Source organism: Falco rusticolus, chromosome 9, assembly GCF_015220075.1.
Source record: "Falco rusticolus isolate bFalRus1 chromosome 9, bFalRus1.pri, whole genome shotgun sequence".
NCBI classification, from domain to species: domain Eukaryota; kingdom Metazoa; phylum Chordata; class Aves; order Falconiformes; family Falconidae; genus Falco; species Falco rusticolus.
The window spans coordinates 7,573,704-7,597,947 of record NC_051195.1 but is presented as its reverse complement, the minus strand read 5'-3'; the positions used below and the strand labels follow the sequence as shown (position 1 = coordinate 7,597,947).

Below are 24,244 nucleotides of genomic sequence, written 5' to 3'. Positions count from 1 at the left end.
CTCAGACCACTGTCAACAAATGCGATAGCCATATCCTGGTCATAAAAAGCTGCTCTGTTGCTCTAAGAAGGTAACTGAATGCTCCCAAACACCTAAGGATTTAAAATCAAAATATACTGGTCTTGAAATCATGAAAGAAAAAAGAAAAGGGGGGAGGGGGGGCTGAAAAAATACTCATGTTGAATAAATATCTAAACTAATTACTAAGAAGTAATTTATACCACCAGAAGTACATATCTCTTACAAAGAACACATATGCTAACTTTGATCTTTAAACTAATGGTTGGAAATTACAATTTTAAAAAACTATAAAATGTAGGTAATAGGTAGCTTTTCTGTTAAATTCATAAACTGAATGCACTGTCAGCATGTCTGATCATAGATTAACATTCTAAGGGAAAGGCAGCTCACATTTCTGAATGTAATTTAAAAACATTGAGCACTACGATGTCTTTCCATTGGTCTTATTCACAAGGAACAAACAGCACCAGTCGGCCCACCTGCCAAAATGGAAACACAGGCTTAGCTCATAAAATATGAGCTACACTTTAAATATCAAGTGTATTTTAACTATATATATTCCCCATCTTTTAACATTGAGCAAACCAAGCATTGAAAAATGGTGCTTAATGCAAACTCAAAAATTAAGGACTGAGCATTTGTACTCAAAATATTTGCATCAGTTCAATGCATTACATAAAAATTAACCGGCTGAGAAAACTGAGCACATAAGCTTCATACCAGAAAAAAAAAAAAAATAAGGAAAACACCAAACAAAAATCCCACACACACACTTTTCAAATTCCTTTGTTAGTTCTACAAAAATAACATATTAAGTTTGAAGTTCACAAGTAATAAGCCAAACATTGTCACTCTAGTCTTCAGTGCAACAATATCAACAGAGCAAGAGCCTGACCATTACCAAACCCAGAAACAGAGTCAGAATCCATGCCAAACAGCTCATAACCTGAAATATGCATCAGTCACCACCGGGCTAACACCATCATGCTGATGTAACTTTCCTCCTCTCAGCCTCAATAAGAGCTGATGCCAAGACCAATACTGACTACTTCTGAGAGCTTATGGAGGAGGGAGTGAAAAAGGGAGATTTTGAAAATAACAAAAGCCTCTAAGAATGTAGGTAGGTTTGGATAAAATAATCAAAAAGAAGAAGATAGAAATTTGTCATTTCTTGTTACTTCAGTACTTTTTCATCTTAAGACTGCTCCCATTTTGGTCCAATTCCCTCAAGGTCAGTTATCTCTCCTAATCACCCCTCTCTGATGTGTTCTATCTTTTTTTATTAGTAACCTGTAAGTAATATGTTCTTTCTTTCTAGGTTGAGTATGAGAAGGTTATCGCTGACAAAGTCCTACTGTAGGTGCTGAATCAAAGTAAACCAAATACTAGAGTATCACCTCCAAAATTTTAGATATTAACAATATAATTTATGTATTACACATATAATACATATAAAGACATTATACATGTATTATAAAGATGTTTACACATAAGGTGTTGGTTGGGGGTTGTGTGTACATGTATGTATTAAATGCCAATAACGTACTTCTGACAGCAGCATCCCACACACAGTACGCTTTCTACAAAACAATAAGCACACATTCAAATACTATCATCCACCAGTACAGCCCATATACCAACCGCACAGGAAAAAAATGAGAGACTTAAGCACTTGAAGAGAAGCTATTCAAGTCTGGTCCGATTTGCAAGAGCTTATTAACTTCCTGGAGTTTTGGATGGATTACAAACTATTCCCTAACATTAGATATTTTGCATCTCTTATTTGTGTTCTTTTAAAAGTGATTTCTGTAGTCTTTCACCATAGCAATGGTCCCTACAAACATGAGCAATGAGGTGGTTTTAAAAATGAACAAACTCTTATAGCTGTATTACACAAAGCACATTTATTGCTACCACTTATGGACTCAGTGGGCAAATTAAGCTAAAAATTGAGAAGAAATTATAAAGAAAGGAAATAATCTTCCAACTCTACCAGTGAGCAGCTCGCTCAGGCAAGCACAGTCAAAAACAAAGACCAGGAGAAACAAAACAAAGACAGAAATAAAAATATCACTTCAAATGATTGCCAGCATCAGTTCATGGGTAAAGCCTGCAACTAAGCTATAACACTGCATTAACGATGACCTTAAAGACAGTATAATTATTGTATAGCATGTCTGGTTTGACATGCTGGTTCCTGAGCCTGAGAAAAGTGCATGGCCCTTTTGCACTTCTATGCTACTCATTCTTCACACATGCATGAGCTAAGGGTTTGGGGATTGCCTTTTTAAACTGAAATATCATCTTGAAGATAATTTATGTAAAATGCAAGGTCTCAAAAATGGCACAAACCACACAAGACAACATAAAACAAACAAGCAATGCATAAACAGAAGCTTTGTAAGGATTTTACCTGCCAAATGCCAACTAGCTATTTGCACCATGACCCCTCAGCAGGTTTGTTGAATAGTGGAAGACAGAGACACTTCTTACTCAGTGACTGGTAAGCAAAACTAGTCAAGTTCTTTACATCTGCAACTAGATGTCGAGAATCTTGTGTATTGCGTTAAGGAGAGAAGAAGATACCTTTCAACAAAACAGAGAGGAAAAGACAGAGACAATAGCTCCAGGGTTAATGCAGGTTCTTCCCTTCAGTCAAGCTCCTTGTCCTCAGACAACAGTTATTTCTGCAGTCCTTCACTCTTGTTTCACAACAGCAGTGATGAGGAAATACTGTTTTAGAGTAAGAAAGATTAAGGAAGTCAGAAAGTAAGAATGGTCCATCTGATTACTATACACAACATGCTCTTTATCACGCCTTTTTCTTTAACCCCCAAATACTCTTTAAAATAAAAGTAGTTCTGAGTCTTACAATCCAGATAACCATAGACTGTGCAGGACAAGTCACCAAGATGTTATTTGCAATCTATTGACATTCTTTGAAAGCTAAAACAAGCGCATCAAACTATTTCTCCTCCAAATGTCAATACTTTCCATACATTGCAGTAGTCTTCCATTTATTACCTGATTTTCTGTCAATCTGACACAGATTCCTGTCATTCAGAACAGAATTCAAAACAAAAACCCATTTTTGTTTAAGACCAATTACAGTTCTCACAAAAGGAGCTGGACTGGCTGTGCCAGTGAATTAAGCCCTCCGGGTACCCAGAGGACAAGTGCAGATTGTGTGGATTAGATCTTCAACATCACCCCAAAAAACAACTTGATTTTTTACACAGGAAACCAGATCAAGAGAAACCAGTTTGCTCCCTGTTCTTTCGAACACGAAGAAAACTATGTGAAGCAAACATCAGTTCGCTGGCAAATGCTTCACCTCAGTCAAAAGGTCTTATCAACAGCCTTGAGTCAATGGATACTTGATATGACATCAGATCTCTGTTGAAGTCCAAGGAGTTCGTTAGCTTTGTTCAGGAGTACAGATTTCACCTTTACCTTTACTCATGATACAGCCCTTTAGAGATGGATATCACCAAAAAAACAACTTTCATCACCCATCACAGCAATGTTCACTAGCTATATTGAAGGATGTAACAGTTCAAGCTCACAACCTTATTTTACTTCATGTTAGATCCTGCAGTATGTTTAAGATTTTTACCAGATTTAGCAACTTCAGTAATCCTCCCAAGAACACTCTGCTACATAATATGAACACCCACTGACACAAACACCCCAAAGGTAACAGTAACAAGCTTTTGCCCAATTGTGCTAAGTGATACACTCTCAAGACAACTCCTTCCACAATGCTAAGCCGCCTTGAGAAAAGCAGAACAGAAAACAATCTTAGGTTCTGATCTGTCAGATACAGTAAATCAATGGATAATGGCCAGCACTGGGGGTCAGAGGTATATATACCACAGTGTTTTCACAGTCCGTTAGTGACTATGTGGCCATAAAAAGTCAAGCAAGGATCAATGGACAAAAAGAGAGGCTGTTGGGACTGAAGAAGATAACAGCCACCCGTATAAGATTGAAATACAACAATTCATACTCTAAGTTTGTCCTTACACGTTACTGATTTTGGAAAAATAACTTATCCATCAAAAAAAACTTACATCCTTGGCACAGTATGCTGAAATTAGTGAGATATTTAAATATATACCATAAGCCATTAATATGATATTTTTAAAATATTAGTCATTCACCAGTCCCCTTCATATCAACAATAAACCAATGACTGCAAATAAGACACAGCATGAAAATATACAGGTCACAAAAACACACACAGGTACACTTTGTAAAGGCAAATATTCTGTAGTCACATTTAAAGTTGAGAAAATAATAGAACACAGTCATAGCTATTATAAGCAAGACAAGGTAAATCTTAATAATATTTTTTATTATTAGTCAAAGTTTTAAAAAGGAAAAAAAAAATCCTTATACATTACCCAGAGCACATCTGGTTCTTGTTGAAATGCCACTTTTCAAAAGGGGGAGGCATGGTGGGAGGGAAAAGGAGGGGAAGAAGAGAGCAAGGAGTAGCTTTAGGTTTTTTTGATTGTCTGTCAGCTATCAAAAGTAGAATTAAATTTGAAGTCTAAAATCCTTTTTGTTACTGGTAACACTCTCCTTCCATTTTTACAATAGACATACACCTATGAAACTTTACCTTGTATAACTCCCTAGGTGTTACCCACGCAGAAAGTGAACCCATCACCACACTTGTCTTCAGTCCATCTAGTAGGATAAGGCTATTTCATAGCTATTTTAATAGAAAGGTAATTATGCACAAGGTAGTCCATAGTGATTAATAGACATGTAAGACTTCATCTGAAAGACCATTACATCTGTAAATTTTAAATAATTTAAATGATTCCATGCACATAAATATTTCATTTAGCAAATTAATTTCCACCTGAATTGCTTCTAAAGAATGACCACCCCTAGCAGTGTTAGTGTACATTTATTTTCAGACATTCATAACATTTCAACATTAGTTAAACACCAGTGTCTTGTGCTTACTGTAGGACATCCCTTACAGGTAAACTTGAAGTACCCACCTCAAACTACAAGCCTACTCATTTGAACTTGTTACATTACTGCAATAGTAGAGGAAAAATTATCAAAAATTTACACATTTCGGACAGCTCAGCTGTGGCAAATGCTATCTCTTTGTTGAAGTCTCTAAATACAACTCCATTTACCTTGAAACAGTGAACTATTTCAAGTATAAGATTTACAAACATTTGTAAACCAGTCTTCTTAGAGCAAGAAAGAAATCTCAGCTACTGCTAAACATCTTTTTATTTTTTTAAAAGCAATACAAAATCTTCAATACTTAAACATATTAATTCTCCTTTCACATAGTAAACTGTGGTCATGCTTGAACGAAAACAAAAAAACAAGGAGAGTGAAACAGATTAACTGCATAGCTCCAATACACTTATTTCAGACAACATACTATAAATCATCTCGAAACAAAACAGGCAATTATAATGTGCACAAATGTTATGATACTCTGCATCTCTACTGGTCCAATAGTTCTAAATTATTGAAACTGATGGCTGAACAAGGGCATATTGTTTCAACACACTTGGATTGCTTGAACAGTTTGGATTCTTTCTTTAGCTATACAGTACTGTGCAGACCTCTCTAATGTCAATAAACAGATAGATAGATGTCTTTTAGATAATTCAGGCCACATCTAAGGGGATTAAAATAAAGGATCAAAATTTCTGCAGCAACGTGATTTGTTTGTAAAGAAACATGACTTTTCCCCCCCCTTCAATACTGTAAGAAGCCTCTAAAATTAAAGCAAGTTACCTACATTTTCCTTCAAAGCGTTCAGTGAGGACGGAACAGCAGCTCCTTTCTCCTTCTAACCCCTACCCCATATTTCAATCCTCTTCACCTCAGTGTAAAAGAAACAGGAGAGCCATAAGACAGAATCATTTCAAAACACAATCAGCTATTTGTAAACAACGCTCCTTCTCCTGCAGAAAATCTGCAACTGCTAGCTGCAAGAAAAAGCAGCGAGTAAGGTAAATCAATTAGCTTGCTAATTTCTCACCCTCATTTATTTAGCTCTGCACTGTATTTGTCGTAATTGACTATAATTATGTTAATTACTAACTCCAGCATAATTACTATATTTATTGTCATTGAGCACACTATGTACCCAAAGCAAAGCTGGCATTTGTCGGGCATCAAAAAAAAAAAAAAAAATAAAGCCACACAACTGTCAGGAGGGGTTTCTCTGAACACTGGCTGATATACCTTCAGCAAATGAAAGGGCAAAAGAGATTTCATGCAATGCTAGTTTGAAAGCATCGGTTCATTAAGGATATTAATTTTCTGATAACTACACATTTAAGCATGACACACTGGAGCAGTATCTACAGGATTTAGCAATTATTAATGCGTGACAGTTTCAAATGCTAAGTGAATCAATTAAACAGCAGCATTCACAATTTGAGAAGAGATAACTGCTTCATAACTGCCTAAGACTACAATTTTCACATGACAAAAAAGGGCCATTCAGGCTCCTTCAAAACCTGACAGGTCAAGAAAGAAGTTTGAAACAAAAGCACCTTATAACCATCATCTCTCCTCTTTACTTGTCAGATCAACTTTGCTAGTGTCTCCGCTGAAATGGCATCACCATGCCAGCTGCCACAAGGTGATTTTTCATGTCTTGTCAAAGAAATCTTTTATTCTATTTGCTCTGCATTAACATGTTACATTTATTGATCAAGCCCTTTCTGCAGCCACAGCAGGGCACTGTGCTCTTATGCCTAAGGGGGCTTTGATGTCCTGGTGACATTCTAGACCGAATAATGCACATACTAAATGGATTTAATGCAGAAATGTGTTTGTGCATGACAGCTACATTAATAACAGCCCCTCACACTGATAAATATGCAATTGCTACGATTAAGAGTTACCCAATTATGGTGAAAATATTTTTCTACCTTATAAATAAAACCATCAAAAAGTTTTAACAATAGTGCATTTTCTTCAACATTTTAAAACGCTATAAAGATCAGTCTAAAGGCTTTTAAAAAAATATGTCATGCTTTGTTTTGAATTCTGGCTTTTATTTCCATCTTTCTTTTGTTGTTCATCTTCCTGTTCTGCGTGTCTTATTGCTGCACAGACTGGGAAGGTGGCAAGCAAAAAAAAAAAAAAAACCCAAAAAAAGCCTCTCTCTTACATACTTAACTCACAAAGAGGAACATGGCCTGTAAAACTGAAGCCCAATTTCAAGCTGCCACTTGCATATTCCCCCAGGCAAGAAAACAGTAGGCAGAAGAGAAAAACAATCTCTAGTCCACAGAGAGGGGACATTACAAAGCCTCAGCCTCACAAAAGTCATGGAGGAACATTCCAGACTAGGATTAAAGTTCAAGGGGATGTTTTCATACACACACCCTTTTAATCGGACAGTGGAAAATATGCACAAGCACACACTGTGCAAATTATTCATGCTCCTAGCAGAAATAATCTGCACCCTAGAGAGAGAGAAGAGATATCTGTATCTCCATGAGCACAATTATTGGATTAATCCTTCCTCGTTGGCCAAGATTAAAGATTCACTCTCCCTTTCACCACATAGCTTAGACCCAGAAGAAATCTAAGAAAAAGGAAAATAACTCACATGTTTAAAACTACTGAGGACAAAATTAGAAGACGGACTTCTCTGTGAATCGAACTGTAGCTGTTATTTATAAAAGCATGGCATCTATTTGTACAAAACCACAGACATTTGTTATTCAGGCACTGGAATGTATTTAGCCTTTAATGTGAAATGACAAATTTGGCACAAAGAAAGTTATCTAGGACAAGTAAGAGAAACTTTGAATAGGGGTTGTTGGTTTTTTTCTCTCCACAAGACAACAAGATGCATGTAAAAAAATAAAAATCTTTGTATTTCTTCCAAATCTCTACTCCCTGCCTACATTACATCCTTCCTACTTGCTTTTTTATTCCTTTCTGTCCATCACCAGTGATTATTATTTACTTTTTGTCTTTAAATGAAAACCTTGAATGATCAACAATAGTTTTTCATTCTCTCTCAAAATCCTTTTCAGAAAAGCCTCCCAGTAACACTAACAGTGGCACATTAGTGACATTCGTTCCTATACTCTGTGCTTTCCTTACATGAGAACCAGGGAATGCTTTCCACATATTATGAAACAACATAGTGGCCTTTACGGTACTCTGTTATCGGGCAAGGCTATCGAGTACAGTTGCCATGAGAGACTCAGGAGCAGATTTCCAAAGCAAAACATCTCTACTCCTGAAACATGCCTCACTCAAAATACACGGTGTAAACAGATGGTTTCTAAAACAGCTGAAAAGCACTACTAATATAAAATCAAAAGAGCTGCTACAACTCAGGCTATTTTATGATAACCACACCAATAAAGCTGCAGAGCCATAGTATAATTTAGGTCAGAAGAGGCATCTAGAGGTCATCTAGTCCAATCCCCTGCTCAGAGCAGGGCAACTTCAAAGTTAGATTAGGTTGCTTGGAGCTCTGTCCAGTTGCGCTTTGAGTATCACCCAGGATGGAGATTCCACAGCCTCTCCGGGCACCTCTTCCACACAACCTTTCTCATCGTGAAGCCTTTCCTTACAAACAGTTGGAAACTGCCTCGCTGCAACCTGTGACGACTGCCTCTCGTCCTTTTGCAGTATATCTGATGTGTTTGGCTCCATCTTCTTCGCAACCCCCCATTAGTCCCAAAAGGAAGCAAAAGACATTAGAAACTACTTAAACAAAATCTGTAAGGAGAACAGCATTAGAAGAAATCATTCACAGGTGCACTAGAGTGGTCTGGGGTTGAAAGATTTCTGTCCACCAGAGGTGTAAACAGGAGGCAATCCAGTGGCACCGTATCTTGCTGATTACAACTAGCATGTTTTAAGTACACACGAGTTTTTCCCTTTGCCTTGTACACAACAAATTACTCCTCCTTTTTCCCCATAAACAGTTCCCTTTTGCCATTCACCTCTATCGTTTCTTTCCATCCCAGGGAAAAGGGGGGATGCACAACCATTCTGATGGGTTAACAATCACTTCACTTTGGCCACCAGAAGAAAGAAAGTTGCATCCATGTATCACTCAAGGTAATCAAGGAGAAACATTACTTCTTGGAAAAAGGCAAACAAGACAGACAATTATTTTAAAGAGCAACATTTTGTGATTACTAAATCAAGTGTTATTTTTAGATTTACCAGATCTGATACAAAGACAATTAATCTACACAGGCCCTAACTTTTATTTAATAAAGAAGGTCTAGCCTGGGAAGAACTCTAGTCATTAAAAAATAGTAAAAATACACAGTTTCCTCTGTATTAAATTGCCAATACTAAAGAACTAATGACAACCCTCTCCTCCTCTAATTTAGTTCTCTGGTCCTGTGTACATTTATGCATTTACATCACACCCCAAAAAAAAAAATATCTGAGAAATCTGAGTAACAAAACCACCACACATAAGAACACCGAATTCACATAACTACTCTTCTTTGCAGAAAAAAAGTTAAAAAAAAAAAAAAAAACCAATTTAAAAAAAAATGGGAGCAGAGGAAGAGAAATTTCTTAGTTTCCACAAACCAACAAGCTGCATTTCCCAGAAAACCCAACAGCATTTCTTGAAATATGTTATTAAGGGACAAGCTTGGCATAAATTGTTTGCGTGTAAGTCAGAAAATATAGCATGTTTGGCTAATTCTTTCCCACTTTACTAATAGCATCAGCCAGTCCTCCCACACTTTTTCCAGTATACCTGGCCAAGCTCACATTTACAGTGGAAAGCCTTAAATGGCAAAACAACTTACCTGGCTCTACCCTGACTTTTGCAACAAAGTTATCTACATTATAGTGGTATTAAAATCAGTACAATTCACTAAAGCAACTGTTCAATCAAGTATTGCATTGTATCAGTTGCGTAAGACAGTTTTGTGACATCTGTATCATGTAGTACAAATACATCTTTCTGATAAGAGCCTCTTAGATGGATAAGCATATGTGTGCACACGGTAATGACTGCAAGTCTACAACTGCACAGGATTCAGGTTCAGAAAGGACAGCACTTTCTGCAAGAAGAGCTCGCTGCCAACTGACCACAAAGCTGAACACGTTACTATGACAGACAGATAGCTCTCTTTCCATGCAACTACACCCATCATAGCAATATCAAGTAACATGACTGCAACTACTGGTGCCCAAAGCATTAAAAAAAAAAAAAATCTTCCCTCTACATTCAATTTCTTGAATTCTTGATGCAATTGTTATGTTGTCAGAAATTCTACTGACACTTCTACATAACAGAATTTATTGTCTACTACAGCAGGATGATTCCTTCTCAAAATACACTTGGCAGTAGCTGTACTTACAGAGGATAGGACGCAAAGACCCTATATGGAAAACAACATTAAAAAAAAAGTTTGGTCAGTACTTATTTACTGCTTATGCACTGAGAACAGGTAACTGCTGACTATTTCAGCCTTTCTCTGGCTTAAATACAGGCTAAATTATTAAACATGGAAATATTTTTTCTTTCTAAGAACACACACATAGTCCCATCTGATAATGAATTGTATCATAATAAAAACTAACATATTTACTGCAAATAACTGTTGTGTCAGCAAAGCACAATATTCTCTTTATCTTTTTCTAGATTTTGATCACCCTTGGTTGTCTTGACACAACTTTTTGTTGCTTTTACCAACAGATAGCAAGTTTTCTTCCAGAAAATCAAACCCCTTTTTAAAAAGACTTTAAGTATAGACATTAAGTTTCCCCACTGAAAACAGCACACTGAACTTTTCAAATTAAGCATTCACTGATAAAAATCATAAAACTCATCACTATACTACAGCAGTGTCAGATTTTTCAAGCAATAATACTTGTTTAAAGAAGATTACAATGATCTTACTGTTTACACTTCCTTGAACAGCTGCCCAAGACATCTCTTCTATATTCACAGTCATTTAAAACTATGACATTTATTCTACAACTTATCTTTCTCTATAATATGTAGTCACAGTGTTCATATATGAGTGCAAACCAGGCTGAACTATTTATTATACAGCAGCTGATCATTCTTACTTTCTATATGCTTAGTATATCTATCACAGCTCAAATGAGAAAACATTACTGCTCTCGTCACATTTAGTATTAGCTTCCCAAAGCTAAAAACACACACACACACGTACCGCCCCTTTCTTTTCCCCAAATCTGATTTCTGGCCTTACAGTACTTTCACAGCTTTACAACAGTAAGCTATCCTGTATGAAAATGACTGCAGCTACCCCAAAACCTAGCACTCTCTCTCATCTTTCCTCACAAAAGATTTTAACACGCTTTTTTTTTCTCCCCAAATGTCAATAAAACCAAATCATATCACTTCTGAAAAATAGGCTAAGTGATAGTGTTTTGGCTAGGGAAGGAAAGAAGGAATGAAAACACAGATTTGAGACATACACCACCAATTAAGCTCTTCATGAAAACATGAACTAAGGACTTACAGTTTTAAAGTGATATTTTACATCTAGGTTTAGTGTTAATGTTTTACTTTATGAAATAAATTAACTCAAAGGAACTGTTGAAATCATGCATTAAATGGAAGAAACAAAATCTTTTTTCCAGACATAGCACCTCCAGAGCTGTAAAGAAGGAACAATCTTCTTGATGATGTTAAATCTGAATACACATGCAGAACTTGAATTATCTCCATGACAAAATGAAAAAATACCCATTCAATTCCTTCCCCCAGCAAAATTCTCTCTTCTGATTACAACTTCCATAAATACAGAGTCATCAGCAGAAGTATAAGACAATAACCATCCACAGAATCTTCAGTGCCTCCTTTGCTCTCCTACCTCCTGCATGTAGGAACCAGTCTTCCAGAGCTGACAGTGGCTCAGGATAACATTTAGGAGTGTTAAGTAAGTTAAAACCACTGTTTTTTCCCATCATGGGAACAAGGCACCAGCATACTATTTTTGTGTGTCTTACTCCTCACAAGCAAACTCTAAGCTCACCCTCAACAGAATAAAAGGGAAACTCCAACCAATCCTACCACTCAAAAATTACGTTTTTTTACACACAACTACACTCCATTCCTTTCTCCCTACTTACCTACGGAGTTGCCAACCTGAAAGATACACTGCTGAATCTCACCAGGCTTTCTCACGAGGATTAAACAAAAAAGGATACTGTAATAACTAAAGGGATACTACTGAGTTCTAAATCAATCCATATCTTAAAATAATTAGAATTAATTATAAATTCTAACTACACTAAGGTTTAGCACTTGACTACACAGCTGACCAAAAATAAAATCATATGACTACAACAAAAACACATCATCTGGGAAAAGAGTACTACAAACCATTTATGGTATAACCAGACATCTACAAATAAAAAGAAGGGAGAGAAGCACACACTTACTAGTATTTTGGTTAAGAACAATTCACTTTTGATCCCATTCTTCCCTTCTTCAGGTAACGATGCTTATTTTTCATTTTGAGCAGAAAACAAACCATAAGTTCCTCACTGGCCATCATTTATGTTAACACAAGAAATTTCCAGACTCACCTGGTTATTTTTTTTCCAAGTATGCAAGAAAAAAAGACAAACACGGCTTATAAAACAGTGTCACCCACTTGATAGCATTTAAATGTACCTGACATACACATATGTTTCTACTTTGAAAAAAAAAAATATTTTTGGAGTTGGTGTCCCATATTGCACTTGAAAATTATATACTGCCACATACCTTAATAAGTTGAAGCTAAGATCTAGCCTTTTTGCCATATGTCCATATTTTCTTCCTAGGAATTCTGGAATTTCTTCACAGTCTTGACTAATGTAGGACACCTGAGAATTGGAAGCAAAAGTAAACTTTTGTAAGTGGATTATTTAGTTTCCTGTCCAGATTCAATCAGCTTAATATTTATTACGTCTATAGACTTATGTGCAATGTCTTGTCTCCTTTCAGGTAAAAATAATTAAATATATCGCATTTCTTCTATTCCACTGTTAATACCTGGATCTAACATTACTTTGTATCACCATTCTGATACCCTCCAGAAATTTTTTTTGAAAGATCAGAAGCCATTCAAAGGACTTTCTAGTTTTACCTCTCAGGACAACACACTAAAAGGTCAATTTGTAAAGTTTGGTCCAGAAATACCTAAGCAGTGTACTGCCAACTCATGCACAAAGCCATTCCTTGAGGAGAATTCCCATTGATATGCTAAGGACAGAGCAAGAGGGCTGCCCAGGAGCTGAAAAACCAAGCAGCAGCTTTTTTCAGACAGTTGTCCAAGTTAAGATTCCTGGCTTCAATACTTCAACACCTGTGTTCAGATCATACTTCCCATACTCAAAATATTTGTAAACATCTTTCCTCTTTTTCACACCAGCCCATCTAATCCACCTTTAATAAACACAGGAAGAATTAGTGGTAGCAAAAATACAGTCTACTCAGATATTATTTTTTTTTTTTAAGCCAGGATGAAGTGAGTGATAACATTTCCAGAAAAACACAATGAAACAACCAAATTTTTTCTATTCTCTCTGCTGTATTGCCTTAGAAGTTTTTAGCTTGATTTCTTCTAAGAATACCCGCAAAGCCTGCCAAACCTATTGTCATGAATTCTATACATCTATATTGGCTCATCCTCCCAGTGTTCAAAACATCAGTATAAACACTGACATTTCAGATTTTCTGCTAAAGAAAGCTTAGTTGCCCTTAAAAGGCAACTTGCTAGTTCAGTAGATTTCAACACTGTTAGATATAATATAATACATATAATAGATATAAGATATTGTTATTATCTAAATATTTATTATGAAGTCAATTTCAATACCATATACCACTGGTATAAAAAATGTTAGACAAAAAAATATGCAAAAAAGTCAATCAAACTTTGTTTTGATAGTATTTCACTTTCTGCAAAAATAGAGACTCCCCTGCAGAACAGACTGATGGCATGTACTTTTGCAAGTCATCTCAGTTTCTTACACTCTAAAAATGATTGCAATCTGATAATACTATATTGCATCCCATTTAATTCATTTTGTTCAATAACTTCAACAGATAAAGCTGACAACAGTGAAATAATTTTTACGAGAAGAAAACAGGTAGCTTAAAGCTCAGCTTAACAACTTCTTCCCCTTGTTAAACCATACCTGCTTTTGCAATAAATTCTGCTACCAGACATACATATATATTTAGCAAATATAAGCTCAAAAAGGAAAGGAACTGTTTGGGGTAGTTGGCATCCTAATGGTTTGGACATAACAGAAACCGTTTTGCAGAATTCATTGAATTAAATATGTGAGCTTTTTTCCTCCCGTTTTCATCCAAGACAACTATGATGCACTTTACCACATGCATGCATGCAGGTATGCATACAAGAATTGCTTCATTCTGCACTGAATGGTAGATTTCTTCAAACTCATGCTTGCAAACCCTTGGAAAGACATCACGTTAACAGCAGAATAATATTTGAGCATTTAGTTAAATGTAACACATTGAAACAGAAATGACTAAAATATGATGCCTATTAACACTAGGTGTGCAAAACCATCTCAAGCAACTACAAACACAGCAAGAGCACTGACCACTACTTTGCATTCCACCCAGGGAGGGAGTGGTGGAGAAAGACCAGAAGAGTCTTGACCTGCTTCAGAAACTTACCTGGCCATAAATGTTCTAGCTCCACAAGAACAGTAGTTGAAGGAAAAAGTTGGTGCAAATGTGTTTTGGAGCACACAGGAAGCAAAATACATAAAATGTTGCAAAGCCTCAGCCTTTGAACTGTTATAATATACAAATATATTTGCACAACTGGTACAAACAGATTATTCACAGGCCTATTTGCAGATGAAATATAGTTGTCATGACCTTTTGATGCTGAGGCCTTTCAAAAGGAATTTTAGTTCCACTCCAGCACGCTCACAGTATAAGCACTTTTTCAGTTTAAAACAAATAGCTTTATTTTTCCACAAAACACACAAAGTGCATTCAACTTCAGATGTCTACACCCCACATACATGAACTTGCTTCGGATACTCAAGAACTCTCTTTACTGTTAGAATAGCAGCAACTGCCAGTGATGCGATACACCATAAGCCTTTTCAAACAAGTTTTCAAGAGTTATTTCCCCACTCTTCTGCTCTTTAATCCCTGAACAATGCTAATATAAAACAAGACTTCGGTAGTCTGGACAAGAGAGGAATAACATTTCTTCATTTTAATTCCTCCAGTTCAAAATCATTTACCCAGAAAAGAATAAAATGTACATAATTCAGTGTATTTTCTTTTGCATCCACCTCAAATACCCTCAGGATGAATATGAGCTTTCAAGTACATATCCAGAGATGTCATCACTGAAAGATGACAGTAAACACACTTTTCCCAGGACTCCTCAGCCCTTTGGGTGCAAGGGACATCAATAACAGCAGATTTCTTAGATTTTTCTGTACCGGTCACAGAACATCATGTAGGATTAAAAACTGGATGTAGAGGTTTCCACTGCCTAATTCTCCAACTCAAATGTAATACCTGTTGGTCACTACCATCCTTAAGACTGGTGCCCCGCTCAATATCCCACCAAAACATTCAGAAAATTTCCCACAAAGCCCAGCATCAGATAGGCCACGGACGTCTCGGACATTCTTACAGACTCTTCAACACACTGTATGCAATCCAGGAAAAAATATGTTTTTACAACATATTTAAAACATAAGTTAACCAGTCAATAACAATTGCACCTCTCTTCTGCTTCAGTTTCAGAGGATATTACCATTTAATCTCTGCAATCATTTTACAATGATATTGTAATCTTAGTAACTCATAAAGTAACATCTTTATTAAAGAATATCACCAAAAAGGTCGTGTATGAACTCCCCGTACCACTTATTCTCTTCCATTGAAGGGAATTACATCTAGCAAATATTTCCAGTCAGTTGAGCATTATATTTTACCCTATGCTGTTAGAAGATTGTACGTCAGGCACACAGCCAAATTAAGAATATGTTTTACTTGAAGGGGCTGAAGGCATGCTCAGGGGAAGGCAGCAGCGTGTTACTCAGTGCCACAGTGTGCCACAGAGACCACAGGAACAGTTTCCTGCAGCAGTTGCAAAATTAGCTGATTGCTGCCATATCACACACGCATTTACATGCATTCCACACAGAAATAGCAACCAGATTAAAGAAGCAATTAGATGGCCACCACCTTGACTAAATGGCAAAGCCTCTTCAAAAAGAAGCCAAGCTTCATGGTTTTGTTTTGGGGGGTTTGGGTTTCGGTTGTTGGGGGGGGGGGGTGGTGGTGGTGATGTTTTCTAGTTTGAATAACAGGTCCAGCAGTAACGAGATCCATTTCTCAGTTTCTAGCCAGAAAAATTTTCAGTAGCCAACTATGGCACTGGGTAAAGGCCAGGAGGGTTTGTTTCACTTCTCAGCTTCTCTAACCAAAACGAACCCCCTCCCCCAGTGCTCACTTCCCGCTGGAACAACGCTCTCCATGTTTCAGCTCTCCCCCTTCCGCTCACCCCGCAGCCTGGGCAAGCCTGCGAGCGGCCGGGGCCGGCAGCAACCGGGACTCGGCTCCGCCGCCAGCCGCGGGCGCTGCGCGGGGCGAGCCGCGGCTAAGAGCCGCGCTGCCCCCCGCCGAGCCCCGGGGACGCGCCGGTCGCGCCGGGGCGGGCCGCGGCAGCGCAGCCCCCGCCATCGCGGTGCTGCCGTCCCCGCCGTGCAGCGCGAGCACGGGCGCGCGCCCCCGCGCCCCCCCGGCCCCAGCCGCGTGCACACACCCCCGGGGCCGCCCCGCCTCCCCCCGCCGGGGCCCGGGGGCAGGGACGGCTGCTCGGCTCCCTCCCTGGCAGCTCGCCGGGGCGTGCCGGCGAGGGAGGCGATGGCTCGGCAGCGGCCCGCGGCGCGGTGCCTACGCGCGGCTGGAAGCTGAAGCGCCCGGCCTCTGCGACCCCGCAGCCGTCCCTACCCGCCCGGAGCGGCCCCCCCGGCCCCGGCCGAGCCGGCGCCGCGCCCGGGCGGCAGGGAGCCGGCGTGGGGCTCGGGCGGCCGCTGCCGGGGGCGTGGAAGCGCCGGTCGGGGCGGGCAGCCCCCGGCGGGTGGGGCCGCTGCGAGCCGCGGACACTTACTTGGGCTCCGCTCACCACGACCCCTGCCATGGCTGCGGGGGCGGCTGCGCCGGGGCTCCCGCGGGGCTCGGCCGGGCCGGGGCCGCCGCCGCTCCCTCACCGCAGTCAGCTGACGCGGGCGGAAGCGCGGCCGGGCCGCGGGCGGGGGCGGCGGCAGCGCGGGGAACCGCCGCCACCTGCGGCTGGGCTCCGCGCGGGCGGCCGGGGGTCGGGCCGCCGCTGAGGCCCCCCCGGGCAGGTGGCCCTGAGGCTCCGCCGCGGGCTTCCCGGCGGGACCGCGTCGGTGCGGCGGGGGCGGATGGGGGCGGCCGTGGGGGCACCGGCCCCGCTGCCGCTCCGTGCCCGGAGCGAAGGTCCGAGCGCCGCGGGCGCGCGCCGGGCCGGGCCCCGTGCGGGCTGTCTCGCGGGTGGAACAGGCCCCGGGAGAGCTGACATGGAAAGTTGGTGGGTGTGACGGTGGCGGAGCGGTCGCGGCGTGGTGAGGAGCTGGGTGGCGTGCAGGTCACCCGGGACGGCGTTCCCCGCCGCCCAGCAGCCCGTCAGCTCGTGGCGGAAGGCATCGCTTGCCTTTGGAGAGGCGCGCGCGCGTCGCCGGTGCGGGAGCGCTTGCAGAAGCAGCCCCATACTGATACTTCCTTGTCTGTAGAATATAGGGTAGTTTGCGCAAAAAACAGAAACACCTTTGGAATTATCAGAAGTATCTGCCAAACCAGTCCTTCCAGGGCACGAGTATTTGCCAGTTAAAATCTTGGCATAATGGTAGGTTATCACCGCTTAGGCAGAGTAGGGAAATTGCAGGCTTTCTGTCAGAATTTTATGTGAGACTTTTAAAGATACTTAGGTTTCCCAGGCTCAGATCCTAAATCCTGTTAGTCATCTACCTACCTCTTCAGCTGCCTAAGCACCTTCAAAAATCTGGCTCTTCTTTCCCTTTTATTGCTAATATAGCATAACTCACCCTTGCTGAAAGCAGAGGCACATGCTGTGAGGGGAAATAAGTTTCAGGACACGTATTCTACACTGCAAACCACTTTCTACAGTTTGTTCAGCAACACAGCAGAAAGTAATACTGTACTTGCTGCTCTGCCTCTTAATATCAACAGAATAAACTCTTGGTACAGCTGTGGCACTACACCTTCCTTTAGAGCCATTCCTCCATTTATGCTGACTGCTAGGCAGGAAACACAGAGCAGGCAGATGCGGAAAAACCCACTTTGTACCTCTTTTTCCTCTCTGTTATTTTAATGTATTGTGTTAAAAACATAAATGGGCCAAGATGTAGAAAGATCGAAACACAGTCAATGAGCAAATCACTCTTGCTTTGCATGGATCTAATTTTCCTTGTATCGTGTAAGACTGAGAAGAATCAAACCCTTCATCCACAGCAAATAAGCTGATTCTTACATGCTGATGAATAAAAGTTCTGTTTCTCTAAGTAAGGGTTTTCCATCAAGGCATACTTGCTCGTTCAGGTCATCACTCAGCATGCTTCAAACAATTGGTGCCTTTATTTATTTATTAGATTATACAGAAAATAATGTATGCCAAGGAAAACAAGCACTACGTGAACCGTAAATTTAAACAAAGCAATACATTCTCCTCTTTCTGTATCTACCTCTTTTTATCTCTGCTTCACTAACAAGCATGCGGTTCCCATCAGGATGAACACATACAGCTCAAGGCACAAAGTGGCCCGCTGCTATAGTTAGCTGTATTTGTCTTAATGGAGTAAATTCAGTTCAGTACTACGCTGCTGTGCAATTGGAATAACTATCTTGAAAACAATTGAGCACATCATTATCTGTATTATTAGTATTAATTTTAGTAGAGTGTTAGCTGTCACTTTAGCGATATCTACAAAGAAAAAATTCCTGCCCGAATAGTTTACAAAACAGCACTCACAAATAATAACAAGTCTGTTTCTTCCAGCTTCTTACATTGCCAATTGCATTAACCTGCCATTGATCCTCCTACTTACTAGGCAAGACCTTGTCTAGAGGGAGAAGTTGCAGGTGCAGCTCCCTAAACTGGGTGACTTAAATTGACTTTATCATCTCTTCAATCAGTTGAGCTGAATTTTGTAAATTACAAAAACAACTTAAGGAGGTGGCAAACTGTTTTAAGTGCATCTGGCTTATAATCATTCTTTTGAAACCAGTTCAATGTTTTCTTGTACAGACATGGCCTAGATTGTTATCTGCCACAGATAAAATAATAGATCCAGATCCCGTGGTGTGTAACAAACAGGGCGTGCTACCGACCGCAGTGACAAAATGGGCCTATTATACTGTACAGGAAGTGAAAAACAAAACTCGTTAGAACAGAGGAATGGGGAGGAGAGATGACTGTCTTGTTATGATGCTTCCCTAGACTTTGAAAACTTACATCTTGAAAGTCCTAATTCTGCTGCCAGTTTCCTACAGGATGATTGGCAAATCTCTCAAACTTTGTTTTTTCAGAGTCTTTCTTTTATTCCTTAATTTCTAAGCACCCATCACCTGCATGTAATTTTCAAAAGGAATGAAAACTCACAGCTGCAAGTGTCTACCACCAAACGAGTATTTTGTAACATCTAATCTGAAATTGTAACAAAGTTATAACATTGTCTCAGATTTCAAACCTATGAGTCAATGTGCTCATTAGTTTGTGCCTCATGTTATTATGAAGCTAAAATACATTACAGTGCTATATAAATAGAGGAGGGCTTTTTTAGCTTTTGAGCCTGCTGATCATCAGTGTCGTTTTACAGCACAGATTCTAGATGACTGTGAGGCTGCCTCTGGTTTTAGAATGTTTTTCACCTTACCATATATATTTATTCTTCTGAGCATCCCAAAACACTACCTTCTTGAGTCTGGGCCCTGCACAACCTGAATCACCTGAGTATTTTCTTTAGCTTTGATAGAGCTGCCTATAAGAGTAATGCTTCAAAGGACTAAGTCTGTACTTAGAGAATGTATTTTTGTTGGTGTTTCCTTAGAAGCTGAAAGTTTTTTGAGGATTCTGTGTAGAGGTCGAAATAATTTATATGACAGTGGGGCTTAGCTGACCTTCCAAATGTCTTTTTTACAATGCATGTATACAGAAAATTTTAAAATCACTTGTTCATTTAAATTATCAGTTTCACTGCACAGTTAGAAGCAGAAGGTGGCACTTCTGTATGGGCCACTCAAATACAATTTCCTAAAATTGTTAACAAAGTATTGCCAAAACTGCTTGATAAATGAATTACAGACAGACAAAACCACCACGGACTTTAAAAAAAAATTCTTATGTATAGCTACAATAAAGGAGTTACACAAATATGCTCAGTATATTTTTTTTATCGATGCATATATATATATATATATAACAAATTGAGCAGTCCCGTTCCTTGAATAAAGTGCATTGTATGTTCAAAACAAGATAATACCTGTAAACCAGCCTCCAAACAACCAGGAAGCAGTGTATTGGAACTGCGGTAGATACTTGTCAGATCTGTCACTTATTTCTAAGTTCTTCACATAATAACAGAGCTTTAAGTCATTTTAGCGGTCATTAGCCTAAAATGTACATAAAGCTACAATTAAGAAATCTCATTAACCAACTGATTAGAATAATTAGCTAATACGTACCAGTAAGTTTGGCACAGCACCAAACACTAAATGAATTAAATAATTTTATACAAAGCCTAGGTATAAAAGTGTTTTCCTATCTTGAAAGAACACTGAAGTTTTATAAGAGGAAAAATCCTGAATGTTTTATTAATATTCTGAATGTTTTATTAACTGAAAGTTATAAAAATATTTCAGACTGAGTTAATCAAAATGGTGTGTTTTCCAGCTTACAGCACACTTCAGAGTAAGTCAAACAACAAACAATTGTCGTCTTACAAAAATAAATATATATACCATTTCACCTGACAAAATAGTGTGCTTGAACAGTTTTCTGCAGCAAAACATTTCAGGAAAAAAAAAATCCCAGCCAAGTCACGGAATTCTTCCCACTTGACCATCAGAAAATTTGGCTCAAAGTTTACCCATATCACTCATTTTGTTGATGCTCACAATGAAAATGTTGTCTCAAAGTATTTATTGATAAGTATCCACAGCAATATGATGTTCAACACAAACTGAATCAATGTAGCTGAAAGAGACTGACTGTAGTATGGACATTTTTGTCCATATTACCAGAGGGACATTTTATACATACAAAGCTTCACTTACACCTGTTTTTAATCACTAACAGTTAAAGATGATGTTTAATGTCCAAAGAAATAACTTCAGATGTCTCCCAGGAAATAGCATCACTAGCACTCTCTGCTGTGAAACACACAGGAAAAAAATAAACATGATGGAAAGAAGATAAAATACAATGAAGTATGTAGTTTAATCTTATTGGCAAAGACTGAAAGAAATACAGTAATGATGGTGTTATTTGCCATTCCCAAGCTGAACTGCTGAAAATTAGGTTTTTCTTTTCCTACCGCCAACCTATTTCTTATATTCTCACTTACAAAGACATTTAACAGCCTATGATAAACAAAGGGACCTGAAAAGCAAGTTATGCACATACACTCAATACACTAGTACACCTTTTCCTGAACTGTGTTAGTATGACGGCGTGATATAGTGCTATAAAACTTGAAGATACAAACACCCAAATGACAGTATAGTGATTATTTTTTTTCAGAAGTGTATGCCCACACTTGTGTGTTTGAAACTCTGCAGGGTATATTTGTCCAGAAAAGCAGCCAATGAAAATTGTTTATCCCATACTACCATGGGCCCACATAATCCCTGAGTTTGCTTTGAGTTTGCTACTGCTAATGGCCCTGATTTACATTTTTCCATTCTTGTGGAGGCCTCTATGAAAAAAAGAGGGTTAATATTTTTACTTTCTTCTAGAGTTTTTGCTTTTTTATCCCTTCCCGCAATGCAGAAGCAGGGTGTCCAGTCTGATAGATTTCTTAAGAAAGCCTCTTGAATTTTGACTCTCTGATTCCTCCTCTGTCCCCAAGCAAAGAGAATTATGTCTAAAACCACCTCTGGGATATATGTAATTATTATTTTTCTCTTATATGGCAGCAGTGTGGTATGAGCACAGTGAGGCTACATGGTGATTGTGAATGAATGCAGTTCCGACAAGCTTGGCTCACTGTTTTATTGCAAAGGCACCTTGAAGTTCAGCATTTTTTATGTCTTTGGAAAGCTTCATTTTGTAAGCTTGTTAGCATTCTGTTAAGGTAAGCTTTGCATAAGCGTTATAATGCAATATACTATAAGCTAAGAGTTTTCAAAAACCAGAACAACTCAAAGGCTTTGATGACAGAAGAAAAACAAAAAAAATCTTTCCTGAAATTTTTATCCAGTAATCTCATCTGTCTTCCACTAAAGTTAATGACAGTTCTGTCGACCATGGTATGGCCCAAACACAATTAAAAATCCCTTATGTTACATTATATAGTACACTACAGCTATTAGGCTAGAATTACATTTAATAAGTGACGCGCTCAACAACTAAGACATAGCAACAAGTAATTGTGCAATTTAATTCTGCCTTCTCATAATATATGTTATGGTACAGGGTTGGTTTTGTTCTGTTGGGTTTTGGGTTTTTTTAATATACAGGAGTCTGTTTCCTTTAGACCATAGAATTAACAGAGCTAAGTAAATTTAACTCAACCATGTAAAATATCACTAAATTCTTCAATGCACTGTATTACCAGAGCACATGGCATTTTTCATTGCAATTATTCTCACCCTATGCCAGGAAAACACAAAAATCCTCATCTTCCAATCCTACAGAAAAGGACCTGAGGCACAGAAAGGCCAATTTATTTGTATAGAAACTTATGTTCATTATCTGTAGGCAGCTAGGAAACTGAACCTACAGCTCCCAAGGCCTAGACTGATACCCCGACTCTAGACAATACTCTGTCCTGGTTTGTCCTATTCAGTGTAAATGCACCATAGGCTTTACATCATAAAAATTATCATTTTCAGTCAGGAAAAGAAGCAAGAGTAGAACCATCATTTCTTTGCTCCCAATGCTTGCAGGCAAAAGGATAATCCAAACAGAAGGGTGATTACAATTCTCTGTGTGTCCCACCTAGAGTATATAGCACACAGAAAAAAGATGCTGATATGGATCATTCACAAACTCTGTAGATTATTGCAGGATTTTGACAGGTTGCCAAAACTAAATGTATAGCACAAACCAAACACAAGAAATGGTATTTTTCAATAGCTTACGATTTATGCTATCTGAATGTTTTTTCATATAGCAAACAAAAAGTATGCCGGGATTATCCTCCTGCCAAGTTTCAAAGGCCTGTTGCTAACTGTGGAGGCACAGAACACCTAATAAAAGATCATGAGAATTTTTTAATCTGAAAGAATTCAGTAATCTTTGTATGGAAGCTGCTGCTACTGCTCCTCCTATAATTATATGTTGCACACATACACAGAGATTATTTTTTTCAAAGCCTAAAATGACTCACAACAAACCTGAAGTGCTATACTTCCCTACAGTTCATTACATATAGGTGAATTTCAGGTTGACTGGCTGCATTATCGTGGGAAAGTAAATTGCAATACTGAAGCAACTGTACGTCTCTATGCATCGATGCTTGCTTGCTCATAAGAATGCAACAATCAGAGCTGGGGGGAAAAAAAAGGATTAAAGCTAGGATAAAGTCTAATTTGAGGCTATTCAACATCGCAGTTCTAAATAACAGATACAAGGTTTTAGAAGGTCAGTGAGGTATTTTCTTGTTCCAGGTCTCTGTCACAATGTCTGGGGCAGCAACTGTCTGTCACACAAAGACAAAACAAAATAATTGCAGGAAGTGCTTGAATACCAAGATCAAAGGACAAAGGAAGTGGCTGCAGAGGCCAGGGGAGCTTGTAGCTGAGCTGATCTCCCTTGTTCTAGCTGTCTTGGCAGTGCACTGTAGAACTGAAATGCCAGACCAGCCAGAGGTAGTTTTGTCAGGCTTATTTTTTTGCAGAAGGAGCTATGTCCACCTGATCAATCCAAGGAGGCACAATCCACACCTTATTTTGCCAGCCACACTAAACTGCATAATAAGAGAG

General features: G+C 39.1%; 1 protein-coding gene across 1 annotated transcript in view; it reads right to left on the bottom strand.

The window, feature by feature from the left end:
• Nucleotides 1–17,277, bottom strand: part of LRMDA (leucine rich melanocyte differentiation associated) — a 680,164-nt gene extending 662,887 nt beyond the window's left edge. The window contains exons 1-2 of the mRNA XM_037399990.1: nt 17,169–17,277; nt 12,770–12,870 (exon numbers count right to left, since the gene is read on the bottom strand). Of these exons, the coding sequence (XP_037255887.1) occupies nt 12,770–12,870; nt 17,169–17,198 (131 nt within the window). The 5' untranslated portion in view covers nt 17,199–17,277. The remainder of the gene's footprint in view (nt 1–12,769; nt 12,871–17,168) is intronic.
• Nucleotides 17,278–24,244: the final 6,967 nt, after the last annotated feature.